The sequence below is a fragment of the Sinocyclocheilus grahami genome, unplaced genomic scaffold, assembly GCF_001515645.1.
Source record: "Sinocyclocheilus grahami isolate Dianchi unplaced genomic scaffold, SAMN03320097.WGS_v1.1 scaffold1266.1, whole genome shotgun sequence".
Classification (NCBI taxonomy): Eukaryota; Metazoa; Chordata; class Actinopteri; order Cypriniformes; family Cyprinidae; genus Sinocyclocheilus; species Sinocyclocheilus grahami.
The window spans coordinates 150,573-177,881 of NW_015506445.1; the positions used below are offsets into that span (position 1 = coordinate 150,573).

Sequence of the window (27,309 nt, forward strand, 5' to 3'; positions counted from 1 at the left end):
CCGTGTCCCAGGCCGGCCTGTCGGCGACAAGGTGGAGAACTTGCCCAGCGGTTCTCCGCTGACCAAAGCAGACTGAGGCCATCAGGCACATCCTGCGTGCAGCTGCTGCCATCGCCGAGGGCGGCCCCCCTGCCACTGCCGAAACAAGGGCAGCGCTCCTGCGGCCTCCAGCAAAGCTGTGCCGTGGAGCCGGTCGCAGGGCAGCCGCCCTGCCCGTCCAGGCCCCCGCCAAACCTGGTGGCAAGCGAGAGAGCAAGAGGCCCGGAGACGGGCGACCCAGAGGTGGAGGGACGTGCTCTTCAGGAGATGGTAAGCACACCACCCCAAGGTTCCCGCTACTCCCTTCAGGGATCAGGTGGTGAACCTCCAAGCGGTGCTCTCGGAGGAGGCAGACCCAGCCCTGGCTTTGCGCTGTCCCGTCCAAGCCTTAAGGGGCTACGTTGACCGGACGCAAAGCTTCAGGAGTTGCTGTAGTCACTGCAAGAAGCTGTTTAGAACCACAAACAACAAATTGATGGTTGTGTGATCTCAGGTTTAGCACATGAAAGACTTGAAAGGATGTATGCAAGTCTGTACAATCACTTGAAGTCAAGAGAGATGAGTGAGATCTCTGCTTGAAAACTGCTGCCATTGTTCTCATGGAAATGAATGACCTGCTATTTTGAAATTCAATTTGCATGTAAATCCGTGTCTCCATGTCATATCTTTAAAAAAAAATGACTCACAGAACAAACAGAAAGACTGTATTGTAAACAAAATATTGCGGGACTGCATATGTATCTGCTACATAATTTTTCTTTTAAAAATCTCAGCAAACAGCCACATAGCAAAATTAGCTTTTCTTGCAACTTTTTTTTTGCGTATAGTAAATAAATGCACATGCACTGTGTACTGCATACTGAACTTCTATCAAGTGTAGTTCCAATAGTATGTTAATATGATATTTTGAAGTTCTTACTCTTCACCCTTCGGGATGAAAGCAACCCCTGTTGTTTATCAACATGAGCTTGTCATTCTCACAGATTTGATTTGTAACACATCGGGACTGAATGAGTAAGTTTGTATGTGAACTACTGGAGTGTTTGTAATCTGAGCACTGCACATATGGCCCCACCGCAGGCGTGTAATATATATCTCATGAGCTTCTCTGTGTGGAGGGAATGAGTCTAAACCCTGTGGGTAATCGTACTTCAGCAAATAACTCTTCCTGGGAGGCTTTTTTGCTAAAAAAAAAAAAGGGTTGGCATCATCTCTTCTCAGGTGTTCTGGGTCCAGACTGAAGCTTGTGTAAATCCTAGTTACCACAGGATGTCAACTTATGTGAAGTATTAAACGTTCCTCTCATGCACCCCAGTAGTATGGACTGTGCATTATCTACAGGCTGAAACAGAGAGTGCACACTCTCTTTGAGTTCATCGAGGTCAGGGCTACTTTATTTCCAGCGCTGTAATATCTCCAGCTGGAGCACGACCTAATGGGTTTTGAGGGCATCTTGTACTTTTAAACTTGTTTTTGTTCATTTTTAGCTGAGCTGCAGATAGAACTAACATGAAAGGATGAAAGCTATTGACCATAACCTTGTTTGTTTTATTTATCTAGACGGATGAAAGTACTCTTTTAGGCTGGTAAAAAAAAATAACAAATTAGGGGGTACATCAGTGAGTGCCCTAGACATGTCCCTAAAGTATTGAACTGAATATTTCTGAATATTTTTTGTCTCGCAAAACCTCCATTTTATTTAATTCACTACAGCTGACATCGGGTTCAGGTGGGTCTGGATATTTTGCACAACAACATCAGTTCTGCACTGAACACCACTATCATTGTGCACTTTTCTACTACAGTTAACTGTTGCTATGTTCAGATGTGCAGTCATGCATGCAGTGAAGAAAGCAGAGAGCGGCGCGCAGACAGATGAAACTTTCAGTGAGTGGAAAACTTTGGCATTCTCAAAAATTATGAAAGTTGACGGGCCCTTAAAAAGTCTTAAATTTAGTTGAATCAAATATAAGGCCATAAAAATCCAGACTGAAGCTTGTGTAAATCCTAGTTACCACAAGATGTCAACTTATGTGAAGTATTAAACGTTCCTCTCATGCACCCCAGTAGTATGGACTGTGCATTATCTACAAGCTGAAACAGAGAGTGCACACTCTCTTTGAGTTCATCGAGGTCAGGGCTACTTTATTTCCAGCGCTGTAATATCTCCAGCTGGAGCACGACCTAATGGGTTTTGAGGGCATCTTGTACTTTTAAACTTGTTTTTGTTCATTTTTAGCTGAGCTGCAGATAGAACTAACATGAAAGGATGAAAGCTATTGACCATAACCTTGTTTGTTTTATTTATCTAGACGGATGAAAGTACTCTTTTAGGCTGGTAAAAAAAAAATAACAAATTAGGGGGTACATCAGTGAGTGCCCTAGACATGTCCCTAAAGTATTGAACTGAATATTTCTGAATATTTTTTGTCTCGCAAAACCTCCATTTTATTTAATTCACTACAGCTGACATCGGGTTCAGGTGGGTCTGGATATTTTGCACAACAACATCAGTTCTGCACTGAACACCACTATCATTGTGCACTTTTCTACTACAGTTAACTGTTGCTATGTTCAGATGTGCAGTCATGCATGCAGTGAAGAAAGCAGAGAGCGGCGCGCAGACAGATGAAACTTTCAGTGAGTGGAAAACTTTGGCATTCTCAAAAATTATGAAAGTTGACGGGCCCTTAAAAAGTCTTAAATTTAGTTGAATCAAATATAAGATAACAAATTAGGGGGTACATCAGTGAGTGCCCTAGACATGTCCCTAAAGTATTGAACTGAATATTTCTAGTTTTTGTCTCGCAAAACCTCCATTTTATTTAATTCACTACAGCTGACATCGGGTTCAGGTGGGTCTGGATATTTTGCACAACAACATCAGTTCTGCACTGAACACCACTATCATTGTGCACTTTTCTACTACAGTTAACTGTTGCTATGTTCAGATGTGCAGTCATGCATGCAGTGAAGAAAGCAGAGAGCGGCGCGCAGACAGATGAAACTTTCAGTGAGTGGAAAACTTTGGCATTCTCAAAAATTATGAAAGTTGACGGGCCCTTAAAAAGTCTTAAATTTAGTTGAATCAAATATAAGGCCATAAAAAGTCTTAAATGGTACAAGGGTACAAGAAGATTTCAGGAGATCTTAAATTTGGGGATGGAAAGACAAGAATTGTGATATAGCTTAATGTGACGCTTAAACGCTTAAACGCTGATTTCAGTGAATAAACATGAGCGCTGCACATTTCAATGTCACCTGCTGTGCTGCTTTGTCTTCTGCCGTTACCGGGGAAACAGCTTTATTTCTGCCATTCCGAAAGCGCCTCCTGTTGGCAGAGAATTAATTTGCATCTCCTCTGCTGTTTTTGTTCAGACCAATGTGAAAATCAACGCATGTTTTTATGCAGCAAACACGCAGAGTTGTAAATGTGAACTAGTGGATGGACAAGAAGATAATGCATTATAAAATCTAAACAATTAAGAAGTCAAATATATTTATATACTTTTGACTCCATTTTCTTAAAATATGGTTTAAAGGCTAAAATGTGAAGTTTATCATTTTATAAAACCTGCGTCTGAACTGTAAGCCAGGAATTTTACAGGCATTTTAATTTTATTTTTGCAGGTCTTAAAAAAAGTTTCGGTTTCACAGACAAGGCTTAAGCTAGTCCCAGACTAAAATGCATGTTTGAGCTGTCTCAACTGAAAATATCTTGCTCTGACATATCTTAAAATATGTCAGTGTCATTGTTTTGTGTCAAGATGCACACCTGTAATGTTTTCTTCTAAGGCATGTTTGTAAAAGTTGCTTAAATATCTTAATTTAACTAAGGCCTTGTCCTGGCTTAAGCTAAGCCCCATTTGTGAAACCAGGCCTTAAGCTTAAGTATCCTGCAGATACCCTGGTCTGGCAAAACCCATCAATTCATGATTTTAGGTATATAATTGTCCGGACCGCGGCTGGTGAGGAGGGTTCTTTACTGGACCTCAAGCAATTTTATTTGAACACCCCTGATCTACATCATGCTAACATCACAATTAGTGACGTGGCAAAGCACGACCTAATGGGTTTTGAGGGCATCTTGTACTTTTAAACTTGTTTTTGTTCATTTTTAGCTGAGCTGCAGATAGAACTAACATGAAAGGATGAAAGCTATTGACCATAACCTTGTTTGTTTTATTTATCTAGACGGATGAAAGTACTCTTTTAGGCTGGTAAAAAAAAAATAACAAATTAGGGGGTACATCAGTGAGTGCCCTAGACATGTCCCTAAAGCATTGAACTGAATATTTCTAGTTTTTGTCTCGCAAAACCTCCATTTTATTTAATTCACTACAGCTGACATCGGGTTCAGGTGGGTCTGGATATTTTGCACAACAACATCAGTTCTGCACTGAACACCACTATCATTGTGCACTTTTCTACTACAGTTAACTGTTGCTATGTTCCGACGTGCAGTCATGCATGCAGTGAAGAAAGCAGAGAGCGGCGCGCAGACAGATGAAACTTTCAGTGAGTGGAAAACATTGGCATTCTCAAAAATTATGAAAGTTGACGGGCCCTTAAAAAGTCTTAAATTTAGTTGAATCAAATATAAGGCCATAAAAAGTCTTAAATGGTACAAGAAAGTCTTATGATTTCAGGAGATCTTAAATTTGGGGATGGAAAGGCAAGAATTGTGATATAGCTTAATGTGACGCTTAAACTTCAAAAGGCTGATTTCAGTGAATAAACATGAGCGCTGCACATTTCAATGTCACCTGCTGTGCTGCTTTGTCTTCTGCCGTTACCGGGGAAACAGCTTTATTTCTGCCATTCCGAAAGCGCCTCCTGTTGGCAGAGAATTAATTTGCATCTCCTCTGCTGTTTTTGTTCAGACCAATGTGAAAATCAACGCATGTTTTTATGCAGCAAACACGCAGAGTTGTAAATGTGAACTAGTGGATGGACAAGAAGATAATGCATTATAAAATCTAAACAATTAAGAAGTCAAATATATTTATATACTTTTGACTCCATTTTCTTAAAATATGGTTTAAAGGCTAAAATGTGAAGTTTATCATTTTATAAAACCTGCGTCTGAACTGTAAGCCAGGAATTTTACAGGCATTTTAATTTTATTTTTGCAGGTCTTAAAAAAAGTTTCGGTTTCACAGACAAGGCTTAAGCTAGTCCCAGACTAAAATGCATGTTTGAGCTGTCTCAACTGAAAATATCTTGCTCTGACATATCTTAAAATATGTCAGTGTCATTGTTTTGTGTCAAGATGCACACCTGTAATGTTTTCTTCTAAGGCATGTTTGTAAAAGTTGCTTAAATATCTTAATTTAACTAAGGCCTTGTCCTGGCTTAAGCTAAGCCCCATTTGTGAAACCAGGCCTTAAGCTTAAGTATCCTGCAGATACCCTGGTCTGGCAAAACCCATCAATTCATGATTTTAGGTATATAATTGTCCGGACCGCGGCTGGTGAGGAGGGTTCTTTACTGGACCTCAAGCAATTTTATTTGAACACCCCTGATCTACATCATGCTAACATCACAATTAGTGACGTGGCAAATCACTATAGTACTTTGATGAAGCATCAGTGTCTCGTAAGTATTCATGTGGCATAAATTCACACCCACATACCCTGAGTCAACCGCGACTCGTTCACTTCATGAGCATAACCAGTCTTTACAGCTCCTTGATATAAACCAATCAAACGGCTTATATAAACACTGCAAAATAAACCTTAAAAATGATTAAAGATCCAACTGCGTGTTCATATATGTTTTGAATGCAGAGTACACACATAAATGGCTGTGCATGTATTTGTGCTTTAAATTATAGCGGTCATGGGGTATATGTGAAAGTACGGTGAGCTTAAAAAACCATGTAGAAAAAGATGTTCATTTGTTGCATGTAATGGTGAATTGCAGTGTGCATTTGTGGGAAGCGTTGATGTTTTTAACTCAATGGGAGTGAAATGAAACCATTTGAATCTGAAGATGCTGTCATGTTGTCTGTGTTCCCTCTTCCCCCTCCACTCTACAGCACACCACGTCCACTTTTGTAGCATTTGTCAAAAGCTCTGGTGAGAACCAACCAGTGCTGAAACAGGGGGTTATATTATCTTTAAGGTCTAATTCAGTTGATTGCATTTAAATTGAGGTAGAAAACAGGATGAAAAATTAGATAGCTAGACAGACAGACAGATAGATAGATAGATAGATAGATAGATAGATAGATAGATAGATAGATAGATAGATAGATAGATAGATAGATAGATAGATAGATAGATAGATAGATAGATAGATAAATGTTTGAGTTACAAACACATTTATTTAAATGAAATCATATTTAGAAGGTTAATTAGTTGAGATAATGAGATATCTCTAAACACAAGTTATATTATCTTTAAGGTCTAATTCAGTTGATTGCATTTAAATTGAGGTAGAAAACAGGATGAAAAATTAGATAGCTAGACAGACAGACAGATAGATAGATAGATAGATAGATAGATAGATAGATAGATAGATAGATAGATAGATAAATGTTTGAGTTACAAACACATTTATTTAAATGAAATCATATTTAGAAGGTTAATTAGTTGAGATAATCTCCTCTCTCTAAACACAACTTTGACCCCTGTGACCTTTGGGCAGATAATTGCACATACAGTACAGCGTTACTTTAAAAAACCCACTCAAAACCCAATAATCACTGTATCCCACTATGACCAAGAAAATATTAAACTAATTTCAAGGGGACCTTCCTCTGCGTTCATTCCTGCATAACCACTGTAAAATAATTGCGGCCTGTGAATATATTTATAGTGGGGCAAAAAAGTATTTAGTCAGCCACCAATTGTGCAAGTTCTCCCACTTAAAAAGATGAGAGAGGCCTGTAATTTTCATCATAGGTATACCTCAACTATGAGAGACTAAATGAGAAAAAAAAATCTAGAAAATCACATTGTAGGATTTTTAAAGAATTAATTGGTAAATTCCGAAGGTAATAGAGTGTTGTGGAACAGAAACGTCTACTGATTGTAATTCGTGGATGACTGTACCCCATCCCACCAGTGCAGAAACGCTGCTGGAAAATTGAAGCTCCTAAATAAATTTGCTCCTAAAGCAGGATTAGGCTCACATTTTCTTTGTTTTAATGAGGCTGAATCAATGGAGCATTTCGTCCATATAAATCCCCATTGGCCTGCTAGTAAATGTTTCTTCAAACTTAAAATCTCCGGGCCTATTAGTTTGCCACTCGTGAGCTGCAATCAGCGGTGAGGAAAGGTTTTGATATGTCCCTGCATGGCTGTGCAGGTTCCTCTCAGTGCTCCTTTCTCTTTTCTGTCAGATTTACAGCACATTACGAATATCCTCGCCCGTCCCTTCTTGCTCACCTCACATCACTAAACGTATCTTCGCCTGACCCCACTGCAACTATATTTATGCAGCACGTAATAGACTAATGCCGTTCATCTACCCTCCTAGATGAAGGTGTGTGAGAAGACTCAGTGGAGGTCTTAACCAATAGAAAAGCTCTTTGATTGGGTAATTGGGTTGCTCATGTGTGGCGTTAAGAGCCCCATGACATGCTCTAAATGCTCACAAAGTCATGATCAATGCAAATGGCTTGCTGAGGGTGAAATTCTGAGGATGGAAGGATGTTATTATTGTTTTCTTTTTGATGTAGCTGTGTGAAAGCCTTTCTAAAATAAGAAAATACAGTTTTTTTCAGTGTTCTCTTCTGTTTCTGTTCACAGCTGGAAGAGACAGTCGCCACAACTTGACATCATTGCTGGTTCAGCCCATCTCTGCCTCCTTAGCGAAAATGTTACTCTCTGCCCCCGCCATGGGGCAGGGAAGACCCTGCATCCCTATGGCCATGCCCTCTGCCTCAGGTAAGCCTTGGGCCAGAAACAACATCTGCTACACTTACTGTAACTGTCAAAAAACAACCCTCTTCAGTCTCACAAAATACCACTTCTTAGAGCCTTCAAATCACGTAACCTTATGGAGAGAGACTTTCTGGTATTAGAAACGCTTCATAATGACTGTCATTATGAATGAATGTCAAGTTGTCATGTGATTAATTTGTTGTAATTTTCTACAATTGATCAATTAATTATTGAATTAATTAATTATCATTATGCAATATGCATTTTTTTATTAGATAATATGTGAATCTTAATTCATATTGTATTTCATTATTTTATTAAACATTAAATTATTATTTATTGCTTTTTATAGCATAAATTGTGTTGGGAAAAAAATATGGTTTTATATTTTCTTTTTATCTGAACTTTTATATATATTTTTTTTTTTTCCTGAAGTGTTTAATCTTTCATAAATATATATATTTTTTTTACATTTTTTAACCGAGACTTAAAATATGTGCCTATGCAAAAATCTATTAGCCCAATTATCCATTATAAAAAAAAATAAAAAATGAAACCCTGGTCTCCCAAAACAGACCTTTAGTTATTGTACATTCCGAAATGGCATGAATCTAATGTATATGGCATACTGACATGTTAAAGCGACAGTTCAAAACTGTATGACTGACTTTCTACGGTTGATCATATATAAAGGTCTTTTGAAGACTATTGTTTCAACAGTTTTTTTTTTCTCTCCATATAATAAAAAGTAATTTGATGTTAATTGATGATGAAGAAGAAGAAGAAGAACCCTTGGGCTTTCTTAAGGTGATCTTCTTTTGTGTTCCACAGACGATAGTAAGTCATACAGGTTTGAAAAGTCATGAGGTTAAGTAAGTGATGACAGAATTTTATTTTTGAGCAAACCATCTCTTTAAGCATTGTTTAATCATTTTATGAAGTGTTACTGACTTATAGGTCTTAGGTTCTCACCTTATGATCATATGATTGTCTTTTTTCACTATTTCCAAAACCGATTATACTGCCATTCTGTTAGTGTCTCTCATGCTTTTTTGATTTCTTTCTTGTGTGTTAATCCTTATGTCTCCAGTAAGCTCTGAAACAATGTTTTGTGCCTGAGATATTCATTAGTCTTCTCAGTCTCATGCTTCTGCTGGGGATTTAACCATCAAAAGCAGCTGCAAGCACATGACGTCAGTGTTTCACCTGCTGGCGGCAGATGGTATGACGCTCTTTAGCTCCAAATGATAGAGGTTGTGTGCTCGAGGAGCCAAGTCTTGTTGATTTATGCTCCGTGGTGCGCGTGTAACTCCTGAGCGTGGTACATTACACAGGCTTTACACATCGTCTTAAAGTTGCCCTTGCTATGGCCACCCATATCCAAGGCCATTACACACATCAGTCAGTCAGTGCCCAGGGGGCCTAATTGAAACCATGAGAGTAAGGCTGGTCAGCCATCTTACAGCACTCTCTCATGTAGAGCTTTCAGGGAGGTCAAACATAACGTTGAATGTGGTCACAGGAGCCGCGGTGGATGTGCTGCAGGCTAAATAATAGTGACAGATTGAGGAGATGACATGTATTGGAGCATAATTGGATTTAAGTGAACAAACCTCCAGGGAAAGGTAATTCCCGAGGGATGATGCTTTTCATCGACCAACAAAGAATGTACAAATGTCTCATTGCTCATTGACCTTCATCTGAGAGTAAAAGTCTTTACTGCACACTCCAATATTCAAGTATCAAGTGAAGATGCCCACCGTTTTTTATGCAAATTTGTTACACAACAGTTATATAACTAACATGTTTTCTGCATCCTTGAGACGAGTGTGCATACATCATGAACAGCCTGCTGTGCACGTTGTGTTGTTTTGTCCTAATATTTGAAAATACTTGTTTATGTATTTTCAAATGTGGGGAAGTCGTGGCCTAATGGTTAGAGAGTCGAACTCGTAACACAAAGGTTGTGGGTTCGAGTCTCGTACCAGCAGGGATTGTAGGTGGGGGGAGTGAATGTACAGCGCTCTCTCCCACCTTCAATACCATGACTGAGGTGCCCTTGAGCAAGGTACTGATCCCCTAACTGCTCCCCACAGCAAAAAATGGCTGCCCACTGCCCCGGGTGTGTGCTCACGGTGTGTGTGTGTTCACTGCTGTGTGTGCACTTTGGATGGGATAAATGCAGAGCACTAATTCCGAGTATGGGTCACCATACTAGGCCACATGTTACGTCACGTCACGAAATAATGAGGTTATAAGAGAGAAACAATGCGGCAAGACGTGCATCCAAATGAGAGAGACCGCGAACCTAGACGTCTCTTCTTATATTAACTAGCGTACTCTACGATTAGCTCAATGAATAATTAAAAAAAACATAGACCCGGCTAGAACAAGCGGAGTGATACAAAATTGTGAAAGATATATATATATATATATATATATATATATATATATATATCTTTTTTTTTTATAAATGTACTACTTTTTTAATATAATTTGACACGCCATCAGTTTCTGTTTCAGTGATGAAATGATAACTCACACTGTAGTTTTTACTTTTTCAGTAAAAACTGAAAAAGTTTTCTCACCGTTGGTGTTCTGAGTTATGAGAGTTATACCGACAAGACAATTAGTGCCTCTATGCCAGTGAGAACTTGTGATGTTTCCTGATGTGTGTGTACATGCAGACACTTGTACGTGTAAGCTTCATCACATCCTACCAGGTGTCAGAACCTGCCATTCTGTCCATATGTGACATGCATATGCACATGTGCACACACACACAGTTGTTGTCAGAGTCACGCAGGCATCCGCCCCCACATACGCAGACAGAAATACGCTAAACTCTGAGTCAGCTTTCAGTCTCTCCCTCCGGCTGCATGTGTGTGAAGGGAGACCTTTGCTACAGATTTGAATAGGGGTTATTAGTCTCTAATTCCTACTATTGAGTGAAAATTGCTTCTTATCTTTGCATGGTCGCCCAGGAGACCCCGTCGCTGTGGCTGAGCCGCTGTCTTGGCTTCATAGGAAATAAAGGATTTACAGCCCCAGTGACAAAACGAAAGGAAATGAGCTTAAAGAGAAATCTTAAAGTTCCAAAACAAACGTTAAAGAGATAGCTCACCAATAAAGGAAACTACTCATCATTTACTCACCCTTGAGTCGTTTGGTAACACTTTTTAATAACTTTCATTTATAAATCATTAACAAACATTATATAATGCTTAACAGATCATTAGTTAATATACACTGAACAAATTTATAAACGCAACACTTTTGTTTTGCCCCCTTTTTTCATGAGCTGAAGTCAAAGATCTAAGACTTTTTCTAAGTACACAAAAGGCCTCACAAACGCAGACCACGTGTAACCACACCAGCCCAGGACCTCCACATCCAGCATCTTCACCTCCAAGATCGTCTGAGACCAGCCACCCGGACAGCTGCTGCAACAATCGGTTTGCATAACCAAAGAATTTCTGCACAAACTGTCAGAAACCGTCTCAGGGAAGCTCATCTGCATGCTCGTCGTCCTCATCGGGGTCTCGACCTGACTGCAGTTCGTCATCGTAACCGACTTGAGTGGGCAAATGCTCACATTCGATGGCGTCTGGCACTTGAGGACTGAGGTGTTCTCTTCACAGATGAATCCCGGTTTTCACTGTACAGGGCAGATGGCAGACAGCGTGTATGGCGGTGTGTGTGTGAGCGGTTTGCTGATGTCAAAGTTGTGGATCGAGTGGCCCATGGTGGCGGTGGGGTTATGGTATGAGCAGGCATTGAGCATGTTTGGGATGATCTGGATCGGCGTATACGACAAAACTTATTCATACAGCTGTCAATATTTACACAACTATCAATACTTTCTCCTGGGCATGCTGTCAACCAGGTTCATGGAAACCTGAACTTCAATTTTTTCCCAGACTCATCGTAATAATTTTTGGTCCCAAATTTGTATCAATTTTACTGGTAGTCCACTGTATGAATAATTTTTGGGTATAATATATAACAGTTTAGTTTATTTTGCTATACTCACTTACATAAATGAACTATAGTGTCCTGCACCCACTAGTAAAAAAAATATCAAAAATGAAATCTGGTCTCTGAATAATTTTTGGTTTGACTGTATAACCTTCTGTTATTTTCACACTTAATTATGCCCATTAAAATGTATTTTACAAGTTTTTATTACTTTCACTGTTCATTTGTTTCTTTCTCTATGGTAGCCTACATCATCTTTAATTTAATAGCATTAGAGTTGCTCCATTGCAGCGGCTTAATTTACTGTAATCACACGATTTGCTGTAAAAATGCAGGGAACCACTCGCTATAAATCTCCTAACTGTGATATTTTCATAAATAGAAGCATTACCGCGGGAAGTAGGGGTGCTGGGGGTGCGGTGTTATAAATAAATGAATGAACAATATGTAATACAAAATAAATAATATTAATTTTATTAATTAGTATATTCATTAAAATAAAAAAGTAGCCTAAGCCTACAATGACAAGAACGTTAAAAGAACGGTTATAAATGAGTTAAGTTTAATCAAATTGACTGGGAAAGTCCTTTCAACTGATTAAAACCACTTATTCTCTGGGCGTTTTTTGGAATACTCAAATTCAAATGTTTGCCCTACACACATACAATGGAGGAAATTTAAAAAAATGGTTTCATTGTAAATAAAACCCTTTGAACTACAAAATATGAGTGGAATTCTTTATAAATAACATTATATACTTTTCAACTATAGTATAGCTAACACGTTTCATAACAAAGGGTAACACGCTCAAACTCACGGAGAATCGCTGCTCAAGTCTCCCCAGACGCGCGTCCACTGCTCTCCAAGGCTCTCCACGCGTTCTTCATCATATATAACTTGTAATATGATAATCATAGACTGAAAGGATCCGAGTCGCGTTCGCTACAACTCTTCTGTGCGGACAAAAGCCTTCAATTCTCGCGTTATGAACTACATTCTCCACAGAGCACTGGCTGTCCGACCGGATGGCGACCCCTCCTTTCTCTGCCCACTGTGCTGACGTGGGGTGTCAGAGTTCACAGAGTCTGTAATGGCCGATCTGAGTGACGTGTAAACTGGCCAGTTGGAGCCCAGAACTGGCCGCAGATCTCTATAACATCAGAAGAGCTGAATGCGCTCTGGCATGACATGGAGAGCCTGTGATGCATACAGAAAAGCTGATTTATTTGGTAAACAGAAACTCAAACACAAGAACAAACCTCATTTGTTTTTGCACATCATACATTTGATCTTTCATTTAGCATATTAGATGTGCACTATGCACGTTAAAAGTATATTAAAAGTATACACATGTAATTTAATTTAATATTCTTAAATTTCTGCTTTAAAGGTTTAACACATTTGAAATATTTTTTAAATAAAGTGGATCCTGTTCTTCATCGCTTATATGCTCCTGTTCTTTATACAGAATATACTTCTAAAGAACATCTTATTCAGGGTCATTTATAAAACATGAGCCATTGCAGCTGCCACCTTCCTCATTCTTTTCCTACAAGATCACTTTTTCACTTTGCTCACGTAGAGGCGCTCACCTCTCTCAGTAGCCGGTAACCTCTCATACCTATCGATGATTAATGGACAGATCTTTCACACCACGACCCGTGTGCACGCCAGCACTTTTAAACACTCCCTTACAACTGCATATACATCTTCTGCTCTTTACCCAAAGTCATTTGTGCTGTTGTCAGGGGTGATACATGGGGTTTGGGAGGCTGTGTGAAGCCCACTGAATTTTTAGAGTGAATTTGATTATACTCAAAGAGTAAAAAAACACATCTGTACACATCAGCGGCGTTTACGCCTTTGTACGTCTGAGGTACCAAACCTTTATCTTTATTTCCTGATATTCACATCTCCAGGAACTAATAAAAAACTCATACTCTGTACATCGCACACCAAAGAGGGCACATCTGCCTGCGATCCCAAAGCTTTCTTGAAAAGGAATTTTCAATTCCATCTCAATTCAAGCTCGTCCACTGCGGGATTTTCACATCTCCATGTTGGCTCAGCGATGTCACTGTAAGAGCGGGAGATAGAGTGGCTCGGGATGTGTTCCAGGGCCAGGTGTTTCTTCTTTTTATCTGCTGGCATATCAGCCTCATTGATATTCACTCCATCACATTGAGCCTTTATGTGTAATTGGTAAGAGTGTGCGCCGAACAGTGGCGGCATCTTTTTAAGCTGCTCTGATGGTGTACACTTTCTCTGGAACACGCAAACGGATGGTGAAAGCAAAGGCTATCTGCTCTCTGTTTTATAGGTCCTGTACATATAATGGGAGGGGATTTGATAATGGAGGATGTGCCAAAAACTTGCAAGTGATGTTCCAAAATGAAAAGAGGATTTTCTCAATGCACACAGTCAATAGAAAGCTTCTTCTGGGCAATGCAATCAGTGATCACATCAATATACTGTACTATAAGGGAAACACCTAGCCTTATGTGTGTCTAAATGGTTTAGTTTTCAAAAAATTAAAGGAGATGCCATTAGATGAAAAATGTACTTTCTAACTCAGGAACAATGTTTTTATTTATTTATTTTTTGTTAAATGAGCATGGACTGGATAATTATGCATCATCCAATATATTATTAGGGGAAATAAATGTGTGTGTGTGTGTGTGTGTGTGTATTTTGACCGTTTAGTTGAATAAAGCTATAATAGGAGTTTTCTTTAAAAATATGTGACATTTTGATAATTTTGTTAAATAATAATAATAATAATAGTAATAATAATGTTTTAATGATTTATGAATTAATATGAATGTCAACAATTTAGTTGAATAGTTGAAGTTACAACAACAAAATAATAATAATAATAATAATAATATTAATAATTATAATAATAATATTTTAATTATTTATTGAGTTGTTTATGTTGCTTATTATTATTATTATTATTGTTGTTGTTGTTATTTTGTTGTTGTTGTTGTTGCTGCTGTTGAATATTAAATAATACCTCAATTAATTATGTTCATTTTAGAATTAAATAAAAATGGATTTATTAACAGTATTTTATTGACACAACCTCTCCATCTCTTTGCCTTTTTCTTATAGCTGGATCTATCAATGTCTCATGTCCCTGACTAATTCGTTTGGAATTTCTGTTTGTTCCTCAGCAAGAAAAATCATAAACCTCACCATTGAAAACCAGGCGTCCTTCAAGACGGTGCACAATGTTATTGGATATCTCAAAGGCAAGACCAATCCAGGTAGGTCAGCACAAAACCAAGACATATAACCCGAATTGTCATTTTACAAACCCAAAGGGCTTTTTGTCATAGTTAATGCAAGATTATTTCATTTAAATAGCAAATCACTGCGTGCCAGCGTGTCCCAGGCATGGTCCTAAACCGCTGTGCTCTTTGATCTGACATAACAAAGACACAGTGCTTTGTCAAAGTGCTTTATTCTATTCGTGATAGCAGAGCGAAACAAGAGTGCAGTCTAATCATTCTCTCCTTCATCCACTGAAAAAGCAAGAGTCTGGGGGTGAATATAGCCCAATCTGTGTCCACGTGTTGAAACAGCCCTTTTTCCTCCTTGCGCTATGACAAACTAATCTCTTAAAACAACGTCTGCTGCCACTGACCAAATGCAGGTCACTTGGCTGCTGAAAATAGGCTTTTAATTACGGACTACTATTTTCACCTTCAGGATGATTTAATCGTACATCTTATGTAATGAAAGCATTTAATCTTTCACCTCCGCCCCATGACTGTAAAAGTCACTGTCTATGCATTTAAGCCCTCCATGATTTACTTTCCAGATTTACGGCACTCTTTTCCTGTCATAATTGGTCGCCCAGTCACTAATTATGTATCACAAATCATGAAGAGGCGTTCTTCTCCTTGACTTTTGTCTTTTTATAATGTGTTTACCTTTCATTTATCTGGCAGTTGACTGTCTTATTTATTTATCATTTTGATGTAATTTTAATGACTTCCCTTCAGACCGCAGCAGTACTCTTGAGTACAGGTGGGTTAATCTACTCCTTAGTTCTTTGCTCTTGTCAGCTCAATGATTCTGTTTCTACCCTCACTAGCTGTAAGTCAGAGGTGGCCCAGTGCTGTTTATAGCCCACGGCTAATTACATGAGAAATTGTTTCTTTTTTGGTCTGTATGTTATTTGGTGTATGTGAAGGCAGAGTGTGTGTAAATCTAGAGAAAGTATTACTCATATGTGTGCACAATGCACATAGATTTTATGTTTTTAAAAACAAGTCTCTTCTGCTTGCCAAGGCTGCATTTATTTCATCCAAAAATTCAGGAAAAACAGTAATATTGTGAAATATTATTACCATTTAAAATGTTTTCTGTTTTAATATACTTTAAAATGTTATTTATTCCTGCAGTCACAAAGCTGACTTCTCAGCAGCCATTACTACAGAAATCATTCTAATATGCTGACTTGATGCTCAGGAAAGCTTTTTTTTTTCTTAAAGAATTATCAATGCTGAAAACAGCTGATTAATATTTTGTGGAAATTGTGATACTTTTTTGTTGATAAATAGAAAGTTCAAAAGAGCAATATTTATTTGAAATATATATTTTTTGTATAAATATAAATATTATACATTATAAATATTTTTTCTGTCAACTTTGATCAATTAAATGCATCTTTGCTGAATAAAATATATTTCTTTTCTTTTTTTTAAAGAACACAAACTTTTTAATTGTAGTGTAAAGTAAAAAATTACTGAGTAATGATCACTATGACATGAGTAGACCAGTGATCACCTGTGCAAATAACAACAATAAATGTTTTATTATATAGTAATATGTAATATACACATAAATATAAATCGGTCACACTTTATTTTAAGGTCCACTTCTCACTATTAACTTTGATTTTTACATCAATAAACTCCTAATTTGTTGTTTATTAATAGTTAATAAAGTAGTTAAGTTTAGGTATTGTAAAGGATTCATCATGCAGAATATGTGTTTTATAAGTACTAATAAACAGCCAATATGCTAGTAATATGCATGTAAATAAGCAACTAGTTAATAGTAGGAACTGGTCCCTATACTAAAGTGCTACCAACAAATCTTTACTATGAAATACAGTGCTAATGATACATGGGTTACAGGGTTTCAAACAACATTATGTTTTTGTAATTGTTGATGTGGGGATTTCTGGGAAAGCTGTCCCTTTATGTATAAATTGTTATATTGTTATATATTACATTTTCCTCATGTGTAAGTCGCTTTGGATAAAAGCATCTGCTAAATGTAAATGTAATGTAAATTATATTGTAATTCATACTTTTTTCTTTAAATTTGTTTTTGTGATTTTGTTTTAACCATAAAATTCTACATATTACTTTGTTAATAATATACATTTTATACATACATTTTCGTAATTCAAACGCTTCACTACATTTCCCCCCCAATATTTTAGCAACATTCCTTGTTGTCTTGTAAAATATAACTTTTTACTGTAAACTGAGCACAATATGAATTAAAATAATATTTAATATAGAAATTGTGGATGTATACATTTGCATTTATTTGCACAAATGTCGATAATGTAAACATGTAAATATAAATAACTTTGATACTTTGGTGTTATCTGCAATGTCATAATGTGAAAATAAATATAAACAACTTTGATACATTTGTACCTGAACTGCAATAATGCAAACATGCAAATATAAATGACAAACATAAATGACCTGCACTGCAGTAATGTAAATATGTAAATATAAATTAATTTGTTGCCTGCACTATGGTAATGCAAACATATAAATATAACATGTATATATAAGTAACTTTGATAAAGTGTTTAACATTTCGTGTACAACAACACAGTTGTGTATATACAAAAAAACTCTGTTCGCTATGGACAAACAAGCAGACAGATGGGCCAAGGCTGTAACCCACAAGTGGCAGATGTGGCGCCGATGGGGCATCTTGATGATGAGTAATGTTGCAGGTTGTAGGTATGAAAACACACTCCCAGCCTAAACTTTTCCAAAGGCATAATCCACCAATGAATCCTCACTGAACATCCTGATTGTGGTGACCAAAGGGGATGTAGTGTTGACAAAGCCCTAATACAGCTCAGCCACTTGGAGGACTGAGAGGTCAGACAGCTCGCTGGTGACACCTCTGTAAAGGGTACTCCTGAAATAAAAACAAAAACGTATATTAAAGTAAATTCCCTAATTTTTAATCTCTGTAGTCTGACCTATTTTACATTACATCTTCCTTGTGTGGTATGTTTGAATTACTTGACCTAAATGGATGTAATGCCATGTTTTTGTATGTTTAGAAAAAAAATGCTCATAATGCTCTCAATTTCAGGCAAATACTGTTAACTGAGATAACATTAAAATAAAGTTAAGTGTTGACACTGGTAGTGGGATAGTCCATTTGTTATATCTAGGCCTGATCTCATACAGTAAGTTTTTTTTGTTTATATATATAAATGATGTTACAAAAAATGAAATGTTGTTTATCTAACAGTCTGTGAAGATGATTAAACTATAACAAAAGTCATGTATCAATATTCTTTTTAATTATTTGTTAAATATTTAAGTAGAAATTTAAATAGAAATTTGTTAAATATTACATATTGCTTAATATTTCAATATTATATTTACAAACCCATATGCTGTATGGAGTACTATACCCAAATTTAAAATGTTAAGCTCTATGAACCTTTTTACGAATTAGTTTCACTATGCCTGACTTTGTACAGAAACCTCAAAAACGGCTGTATAAAACGAGCATTTAATTCAGACTTAAGCTAATATATTGCCTTCCTCACTGGCCTGTAACACAACTCCCTCACGCTTATCTCTCATTGTCACCGGATTCTGTTTGGAAATTTAGAAATTAAAATTCATAGTCCAAAAATCCTATACGTTGCATAAACAACCACATCAGTCAAAATGAATACAATATAAGTAAACAGGTTATCTGGATATATTAAAACAAATAATGAAAAGATGCGTATGAACTGTAAGAAACTGGAACTTAATGTGAGAATACTCACCCTCAAAGTGTCAATGTAACTCGAAACTTCTCCTTCTTGCTGTTAGGAGTGACAGCTGACTGCCTCACAATGCTATTAACACCATTCACAGTTATCCAGGAAAAATATTTTCATGCGATGTCTCCACAGTTAACGCCAATAGCAAAAATGTCTTCTAACACTGCACCGGATGTAACTAAGCTGGCTGAGGCAAAATGCAGAAGTGATTGTGCATAGAGTCTATTTAAGGGTTGGATTAGGTAGAAATAGCAACTTAACTGCAGATTACTACATTCTTTTTACAGTGTGGTAAAGTTTACAGTTAACCAATTAGCAAGTTTCTGTTGAAATTGATCTGCGCATTTAATTTCTTTTATATGTAATATAAGGTTCCAGACGGCAGAAAATCTATTTAAAATGTGTATTTAAAAAGAATCCTCCTAGTTTTCATATGGTCGCTTTACCCTGCAGTTGATTGACCCTCCGCCTGCGTGAACATGTTTGTTGGTGCGTGAGTGTTTGATTCTTGTTTTGTGTGTAAGTGTTCCCACTTTGTTTCCCCTTGTAGATCGATATGTACTGGTTGGCAGTCGTCATGGCAGCTGGTACGAGGGTGCGTTGGCAGACTGGGGGAACGGCTCTGCAGTCATGACTCAGATCATCGCCTCTATGACGGCTCAAACCCGTGCGGGCTGGCAGCCCGACCGCACCATTGTCTTCTGCTCCTGGGGGGGAACCTCACTGGGCAACATCGGCTCCTTTGAGTGGGGGAAGGTAATATTTGACTATTCCAGTGCAGACTCATTGGAAAAATGTACCTGTTGTTACATTTCAGCCCATTGATATTACGTTGCTTGTACGGTTTGCAAAAATGTTGAAGTGAAATGTCCAATGAGTGACACTAAAAGCACAGTCAGTTTAATCCCGAAACAGATAAACATGATTCTTTCAATGTTTTATTATGTTGGTTGTTGTTGGTATCACTGTTAAGAAAATGAAATGTCTGGTTAGTTGGGCTAAAAAGTTAATCCTTTATCACATTTAAAAATAACGTACCGCCTACACTAATCCTAACCAACAGTGTTAACAGAAGCAAGCATGAGATAAAAATACATTTTAGCCACTTTAGCATGCTTATACAAGTCTTTGAGCTCTATTATTGTGACTCGTGTTTCACTACCCTTACCAAAAAGTAGTATAAATCAAGTTTATTTTAGTAAGTATACTTAAGTAAAGTTCAAGTATATTTTAAGTATACTTTATGTAGTAAGTATGCACAAATCAGTGTACTAGTAGTATACTTGTAAGTGTACTATTTCAATACTCCTTGGGACTAAATTGGCCCACTTTCTAGTATATAAAAGTATACTTTTAAGTATACTTTAAGTATAACAGTAGTAAACTTTTAGTACACAACTAGTTTACACCAACAGTTTTAGCTTGTACTGCAACTATACTAAAAGTGAACTTATAGGTATAATGATAGTTTACTAATTAAATACTTGTAGTACCATTTTTAGTACACTTTGAAGTATAGTCTCAGTAAACTACTAGTTTAGTAGTTTTAAGTATACTCGTAAGTTTTCTTTAAGTGAACTTTACATCATACTTTAAGTATACTACTACTCCTAACAAAAAGCTGAAAAAAAGACTATGACTTGGATTCAGAATGATAATCAAAACGTAGATAAAGTCGATCAACACCCCAAAGCTTGACAGTTATTATTACCTCTTCATTGGTCGACATTTTATTCCATAACGTTACACAGTTTTGATGCTGTTTTATGTCTGATGATCGTGTTAGATTACATGTGGAAGCATCTGTCGTTTCGGTTTCTTCTTCACTTGTGTTTTTTGGAAATTCTGTACAGAAGATGTGTAATAGCGCTCCCTACAGTATAACAATGAAAACACAGATTCTAGGAGCACAAGTATAGCTAAAATATATTTAGACTTTTATCTAAATATAAGTCAAGTATACTTAAATGTCATTTTAAGTATATTTCTGAGAAGTACACAAATCCCATTTCTGAGAAGTACATAAAAAGTAGACTAAAAGTATACTTTCCTATTTTTAGTTTAAAAGAAGTATACTAATAGCACACTTGAATAAACTTATTTTTCGTAAGGGTAGACGTGACCCGACCACTCCCTATCACAAGTGCAATGCTGTACCAGGTGAGCTTCTGAGCAAGTTTACGCCATCAGAAAAGCCTTACATATGGAGCTGGTTGTGTGATGCTAATGTCAAAATGTTTCTATTAGTTTACAAATCATGAAATACAGTAAAAGCATTTTGAACCATGTAAAATAAGTATTTCTTAATCAGTAATCTGCCCCTGTAATTATAATTTGTGTGAAAAAATGTTCAACATGGAAATCAGCCTGTTATCATATTACCTCAGTAAATCATGTAGGAACAAGACAAATGAGCATGTGCCCTTTATGACCCTTTTGTGGCATCTGGGTCACATTATAGCCTACAAGTTACATATATAAGCTGCATTTTTTAGATGTAGATTTAAAAATGATGCTTGAGTTTGTCTGATACATCATATTAATATTTATGGAAATCTCTGGCAACGCAATGTAGAGTATCGACCCCAAAGTTGGGTTTAGTAGTAAGTCAAAAGCACCTGCCTTTTTCTCTTCCTCAGTTTGACAACTAAAGCGAAGGAGGAAAAGCAAAAATAGTACAGATTAGCCTTGAGCAGCCGTACAAAAGTTTGCTAACATGATCACCGAGCCATGAAGATTCAGTCAGACAGATGGATGATTTTGGAGTGTTAATGAAATCATTCTGTCCGGCGAAGGAGTTTATTCTAATCAGTACAATGCAAACGTCATCATTAATCTTAAGAAGCCCATAATAATGTCACAATAAAATTATATTTTTTGAGTATGAGAAAGACAATAATGATTTGTATTATTCACGATGCTCATTTCACAAAATTGTAGTGTCTCATTGGGGGTGACTCAGGCTTTTATGCCAAAATATCACTCAATGCTCTGACATATCATCAGCTGGCAGCAGATGGCTGTTTTGTGTGTCTGTACAGGAGAATGCAGTGGTTCTTCAGAGCAGGGCAGTAGCTTATGTCAGCCTGCACAGCCCCGTCAGAGCCCCTGGATCCCTGCAGGCCACAGCATCACCTTCCCTTCTGCAACTGGCAACTGAAACTCAAAAGGTACTTTTTAAATATGAATTTATATCCGCTTGGACAATATACTTGCAAATAGGACTTTAAATAGAGTAGATGCATATGTCACAGAAGACTCGTGGAAAGCTTACTGAAAACCCGATTATCACTACCCATAATGTCTGATGCTGAAGAGTACCTTGCTAGCCGTTTGGGCTTCCTTCTATTCAGATTTGCCCTACAACAAATCTATGCACATGGCCTAGACTCCCCAAAAAAGATATATATATATAGTTGTTTGCTCATTTTTATATTTATTTATTTATTTAAAAAAAAGGCTTCACATCCCCCTTTACTACAAATCTGTGCACATGACCTAGACTCCTAAAAAAGATATAGAGGGGGTTATTTGTTTGTTCAATTTTATTTATTTGTATAACTCAGGCTTCACATCCCCCTTTACTACAAATCGGTGTACATGGCCTAGACTCCCAGTTAGTTAGTTAACTGATTAATTTGGTTGTTTAATTGTTATGGTTGAAGAAAAATATAATCCAGCAGTATTACCAGAATGTGAACACAGTCTATTTTTTTTTTTTTGAGAATGTTACATTTAATATAATTGTGTACATGTGATATTACCATATTTTCTTCCTTTTGTCTGCTATTTTTTTAGATAGTATTTTTTTTTTTTCATATTTGTAATAGGAAAGAAAGAGAAATTGTCTTGGCAAATGGTGCCATCTTATTTAAATTTAAAGTGGCATGTGATTGCCTGAACACTAAAGTTGTGGTGAATTTGATTTTGAATATTCCCACCACTGAATGCGGAATTGACACTTATCCTAGACTGTTATTTCACTCAACAAGGTCTTGGTGTTTGAGCAGTGTGCACCTAACTTTCTGCATAAAACATCTCTGCTGCATCTCATTTACAATGAACACTGAGTCTGAGTTATGCATTCAAATGGAATTTCCAATAATGTAAGATATAACTCATCTAACTTATCAAACCTTAATATAGCTCTTGTGTTCCGCTCAAGTTTCCAGATATATAGAGCATCTTATTCATTCTGACAGGTTCATTTATGATTAGTGTGAAAATATTGTAGTTTGTCTGAAATTATGACTAAACTCTTTAAAACATCAGCATTGCCTTGCTTATTAACTCTGTGTAACTTTAAAGCAACTTCAGTGAGTTTGAACTCAAAACTGACAGCCTCTTTAGCATCAGGTAATTGTACCAGATGTGAATGGAGCAACAGAAAAGGTTAATATATTTAAATATTGCCAATGTATTATTTGATTTGTATAGCATGCTGTAGGTCAGAGGCCCTGATCCAATGACAGTGTGCCCTATTATTTTTATCTAGACAATAATTTTCTTCATTAACCTAAATGCCAGTCCACCTGTGACATTTCAACCCAATAAAGTAAGCTCTGACCTGCACCACTGCCTGTATTTAAATCTCCCCAGCAAAACTTCTAAGAAAGAAATGGCATGAGTTCACTGGAATAATTATTTCCCTCATCATCAGCAGTCTGGCTGTAATGTTAGTAAAGTAGTCCATTGGGGGAAAAAAAATTTATGAGATTTGATGCGAATAAGCAGAAAGGACTCAGGATGGAGTTTTGCAAAATGGCGTCGTTATGCTTTGCATTACACTAAGCACCTGTTTGAAAAGTATAGAAAATCTCTAGCTTGATGGAATTGTGTGCGTATATGTGCTTATTGCTCCTCTCTTATGAAATGGCAGGTTTTGGTTTATTTGTCATAAATCTAAATATGCATAACAAAAGAAGAGTCGGAGCATGTTTAGAAAATACCTACCTGTTCCAGAAAAAAAAAATTAACATTTATTAATTTAGCAAAATTTTTTGTTTTGTTGTTTTGCTTATACCTTTTATGCTTTTTTTCTTTTTGCAAATGCTTTTTGTGTTTCATTGGCATACCTTCTGAGTCAGAGGCTTGGGCTCAACATAGTTTTCAGATTCTTTCTGCTTGAGTTGTTGAAGTGGCTCTTATAGACTAATGAAAAAATATTTTTAATGTAGCAAAAATATTTGGTCCATTCATTGATTCCATACATTTATTATTGCATAGTTTTGGGTTTTAGTTTCATTGAACTCTACACACTCACGTGAAGTACCGTATTGGCCCGAATATAAGACGATCCCCCTTTTTCCAGAAGTACCTTTTGGAAAAAGGCTTTTTAAAAACCAAATCTTGTTTTTTCTCATTAAAAAACATTTTGTCTTCAATTATTTTCATATTGCATATTTTTCCTATTTAAATTTTTGTTTTGAAAGTATGGTAAAAAACAGTTAAAATGTACCAACAATCACATTTAAAAAAATATACACTTTTTGATATACCATTAAAAAAAAAAACAGGTAGCCCATCTGAATTAGGACATTTAGGCTATCCATCTAATAGTAGCCTACCAAAATCTTATTAACAGAAGAAGTTAAATCTTACTGTAGTCTTCAAATCTGGGTAGTGTCTTACGTTTTAAAATCACAAAGGGAGTTTGGTCCCATCAGGCTAACATGACAGTAACGACTCGTATGCGTATTTGGTGCCACCTATTGTTGTGGGTGTATTATTGACATGTCAAAGTCTAGACCCTGAATATAAGACGACCGCGTTTTTTAAGATGTATTTCCAAGAAAAAAACATTGTCTTATATTCGGGTCAATATGGTACTTTCATTGAGATAAATCCGAGATGTCTTTGAATGCTAGAGAACTGTGATAGTCAAATTCATTCACCTCAGTCAAGATGCTATTGAAGGATACTTTTGACGTTTGAGATAAATGTCTTGACAGACAGCAGTTAAATGTCTAGCATACAATAAAAAAAAAATTAGACTTTAATCATTTAAGAAAATGTAGACACTTATGTTATATCTTACATCCATACCACCTTAAATGTGAATGCACAACCTCTTGTTTATCTGATATGATAATTCTTCCTGCTATCCTATAGTGTGATCACAACAAAGAGAAAAACCATTTAGCGTCAGCACTTTTCATTGTCTAAAAATCCAGCTCTGTGGCCCTATGCCTTCCCTCCACCAATTGGTTTCTGTCTCTCAGTAAATTGATATTGGCTTATGCTAATTGCTGTTGTCCTGTCAGAGCCTTCGACGCAATGAGACACAAGAGGCCCTCATTAGCATGCTAATTGAGTGGAATACCATCCAATCAAAGATGCACAGGGGCTGTTTGAGGTGACTTGGATGAATGACTTCCAATTTTCAGGTGTGATAAAAGTGAATTTTTATGATGTTTCCTGATTGTTTTCCTGTTTCCGTTATTTTGTCAAATTTTGACTGGAGAAACAGTTACAATCAAGGCATTTTTTTCTTTTATTCCACTTAAATCAATATCACAGACATACAGTATATCCCGGTGTCCCAGTACACTATTATTAACCAAATGCATCACACATGAGGTTTTTCTTTGCAGCCATCACAGTCTGTCCCTTTGTATCATGAAATATCTCGCCTGCACTTACTTTGTTATGTGACCTCTTGCCTCTAATTGTCCATGCAGTTTTTCCACTCATCTTGAATTGCTGCAATTGTGCAATTTATCTTCTGAAGACATTCTCTTGGAGGCATCAGGTATCCACAACACTTTCAATATTTTGAGACGTTTTAACAACACTGTAAATCATGTTAGAGCTATGGAGGTAATACTTTCCACTTATCTTGCTTTGCAGCTGTCTTTGGAATAAAGATGCCACTGCTGTGATGTTTTGAATGGGTGCTCTGGAACCAATTATAATAAAGGAAGTACTTCTGTTGGGATTACAGAGCAAAACACAAAGTAAATTGAGAGACTTTTCATTGTTTAATTGGGTATTGTTGGAGTAACGTGTGCGTGCCTGTCTATTTTAAACTGCAATTACACAGGGAGAAAAGCAAACAGTGAGGGCTAGTGTTTTGTGTGGGAAAAATCAATGAGTTTTGACGTGACGTGGAATGGTGTAATTTGATTTGGAAGCAAGTGTGTTTATTTGACCATCCCAAATTTAATTTAAAGGAGACATATTATGCCCCTTTTTACAATATGTAATATAAGTCTCTGGTGTCCCCAAAATGTTTCTGTGAAGTTTCAGCTCAAAATACCCCACAGATCATGTATTATGTCATTTTGAAAATGCCTATTTTGAGTAGAAGCAGAAACACGCTGTTTTCGGGCCTGTCTCTTTAAATGAAAATGAGCTGGTGCTCCCCGCCCCTTTTCCAGAATAGAGCTGTGCCGTTACAGATCGTACCTGCTAAAAACATCTGTTTTGGTTCTGATTATCATGTTTATCGTGCTGAAATCATGCGTTTTAAACCATATGTGTTTAAAGGGGTCATACGATGTGATTTTATTTTTTCCTTTCTCTTTGAAGTGTTACAAGCTCTTGGTGCATAAACAAGATCTGTAAAGTTGCAAAGACTAAAGTCTCAAATCCAAACAGATATTCTGTACAAAAGTTAAGAGTCAACCATGCCTAACTAAAATGGCTCGTTCTAACACGCCCCCACATGTCTACGTCACGATGTGGGAAGATTTGCATAACGCCGCCCAAATGTTCACTCAAAGAAAGAAGGCGTAGCTTTTATTCTCGCTGTAGTATTGTTGCTGCCGCCATGTCGTGGAGACGCTGTGTGTTTCGTTGTGAAAGTGAAACTACTTTGTTTGGCCTTCCAAAAGAGGATGATATCCGCTTCGTCATGCCTAGAGCTGATCCGTGCTGGCCGCTGAGGAAATACTTCAACTTTGCGCTGTGGATCGCCGGATCGGCTTTCATTGTGGACGAAGCGGAGTCCAGCCCGGAGCCGTCACATGTGGTTCCGCTCACTCAAGCCCGCCGTGTGTGACGCTGTGTGTTTCGTTGTGAAAGCGAAACTACTTTGTTTGGCCTTCCAAAAGAGGACTCGACTAGAAATCAGTGGTTAAGTTGTATTTACAATACTGTCCCAGAACAGTTCAACCCAAATATTCAGATGTGTGCAGCACATTTTATGGAGGACGTTTTCCTGATCCTGGTAGAGTAGACTACAATGCCAGCTGTTCTGACTCACAGACTGTAAGTACGTTTTTTATATTTAAAGAATTTGCCACTGACGATTCAAACGCGAGTTTTGAGCAGTGTAGAGTAGCGCTTGTTGTTTGTCATTTCTCCGATCACAAATGCAGACATGGTTTTATGTTTACGCGG

General features: G+C 37.1%; 1 protein-coding gene across 1 annotated transcript in view; it reads left to right on the top strand.

Moving 5' to 3' along the window:
• Window positions 1–25,325, top strand: part of LOC107568636 (inactive N-acetylated-alpha-linked acidic dipeptidase-like protein 2) — a 43,740-nt gene extending 18,415 nt beyond the window's left edge. The window contains exons 3-7 of the mRNA XM_016254608.1: window positions 7,797–7,934; window positions 15,086–15,178; window positions 19,517–19,722; window positions 22,008–22,136; window positions 25,230–25,325. Of these exons, the coding sequence (XP_016110094.1) occupies window positions 7,797–7,934; window positions 15,086–15,178; window positions 19,517–19,722; window positions 22,008–22,136; window positions 25,230–25,325 (662 nt within the window). The remainder of the gene's footprint in view (window positions 1–7,796; window positions 7,935–15,085; window positions 15,179–19,516; window positions 19,723–22,007; window positions 22,137–25,229) is intronic.
• Window positions 25,326–27,309: the final 1,984 nt, after the last annotated feature.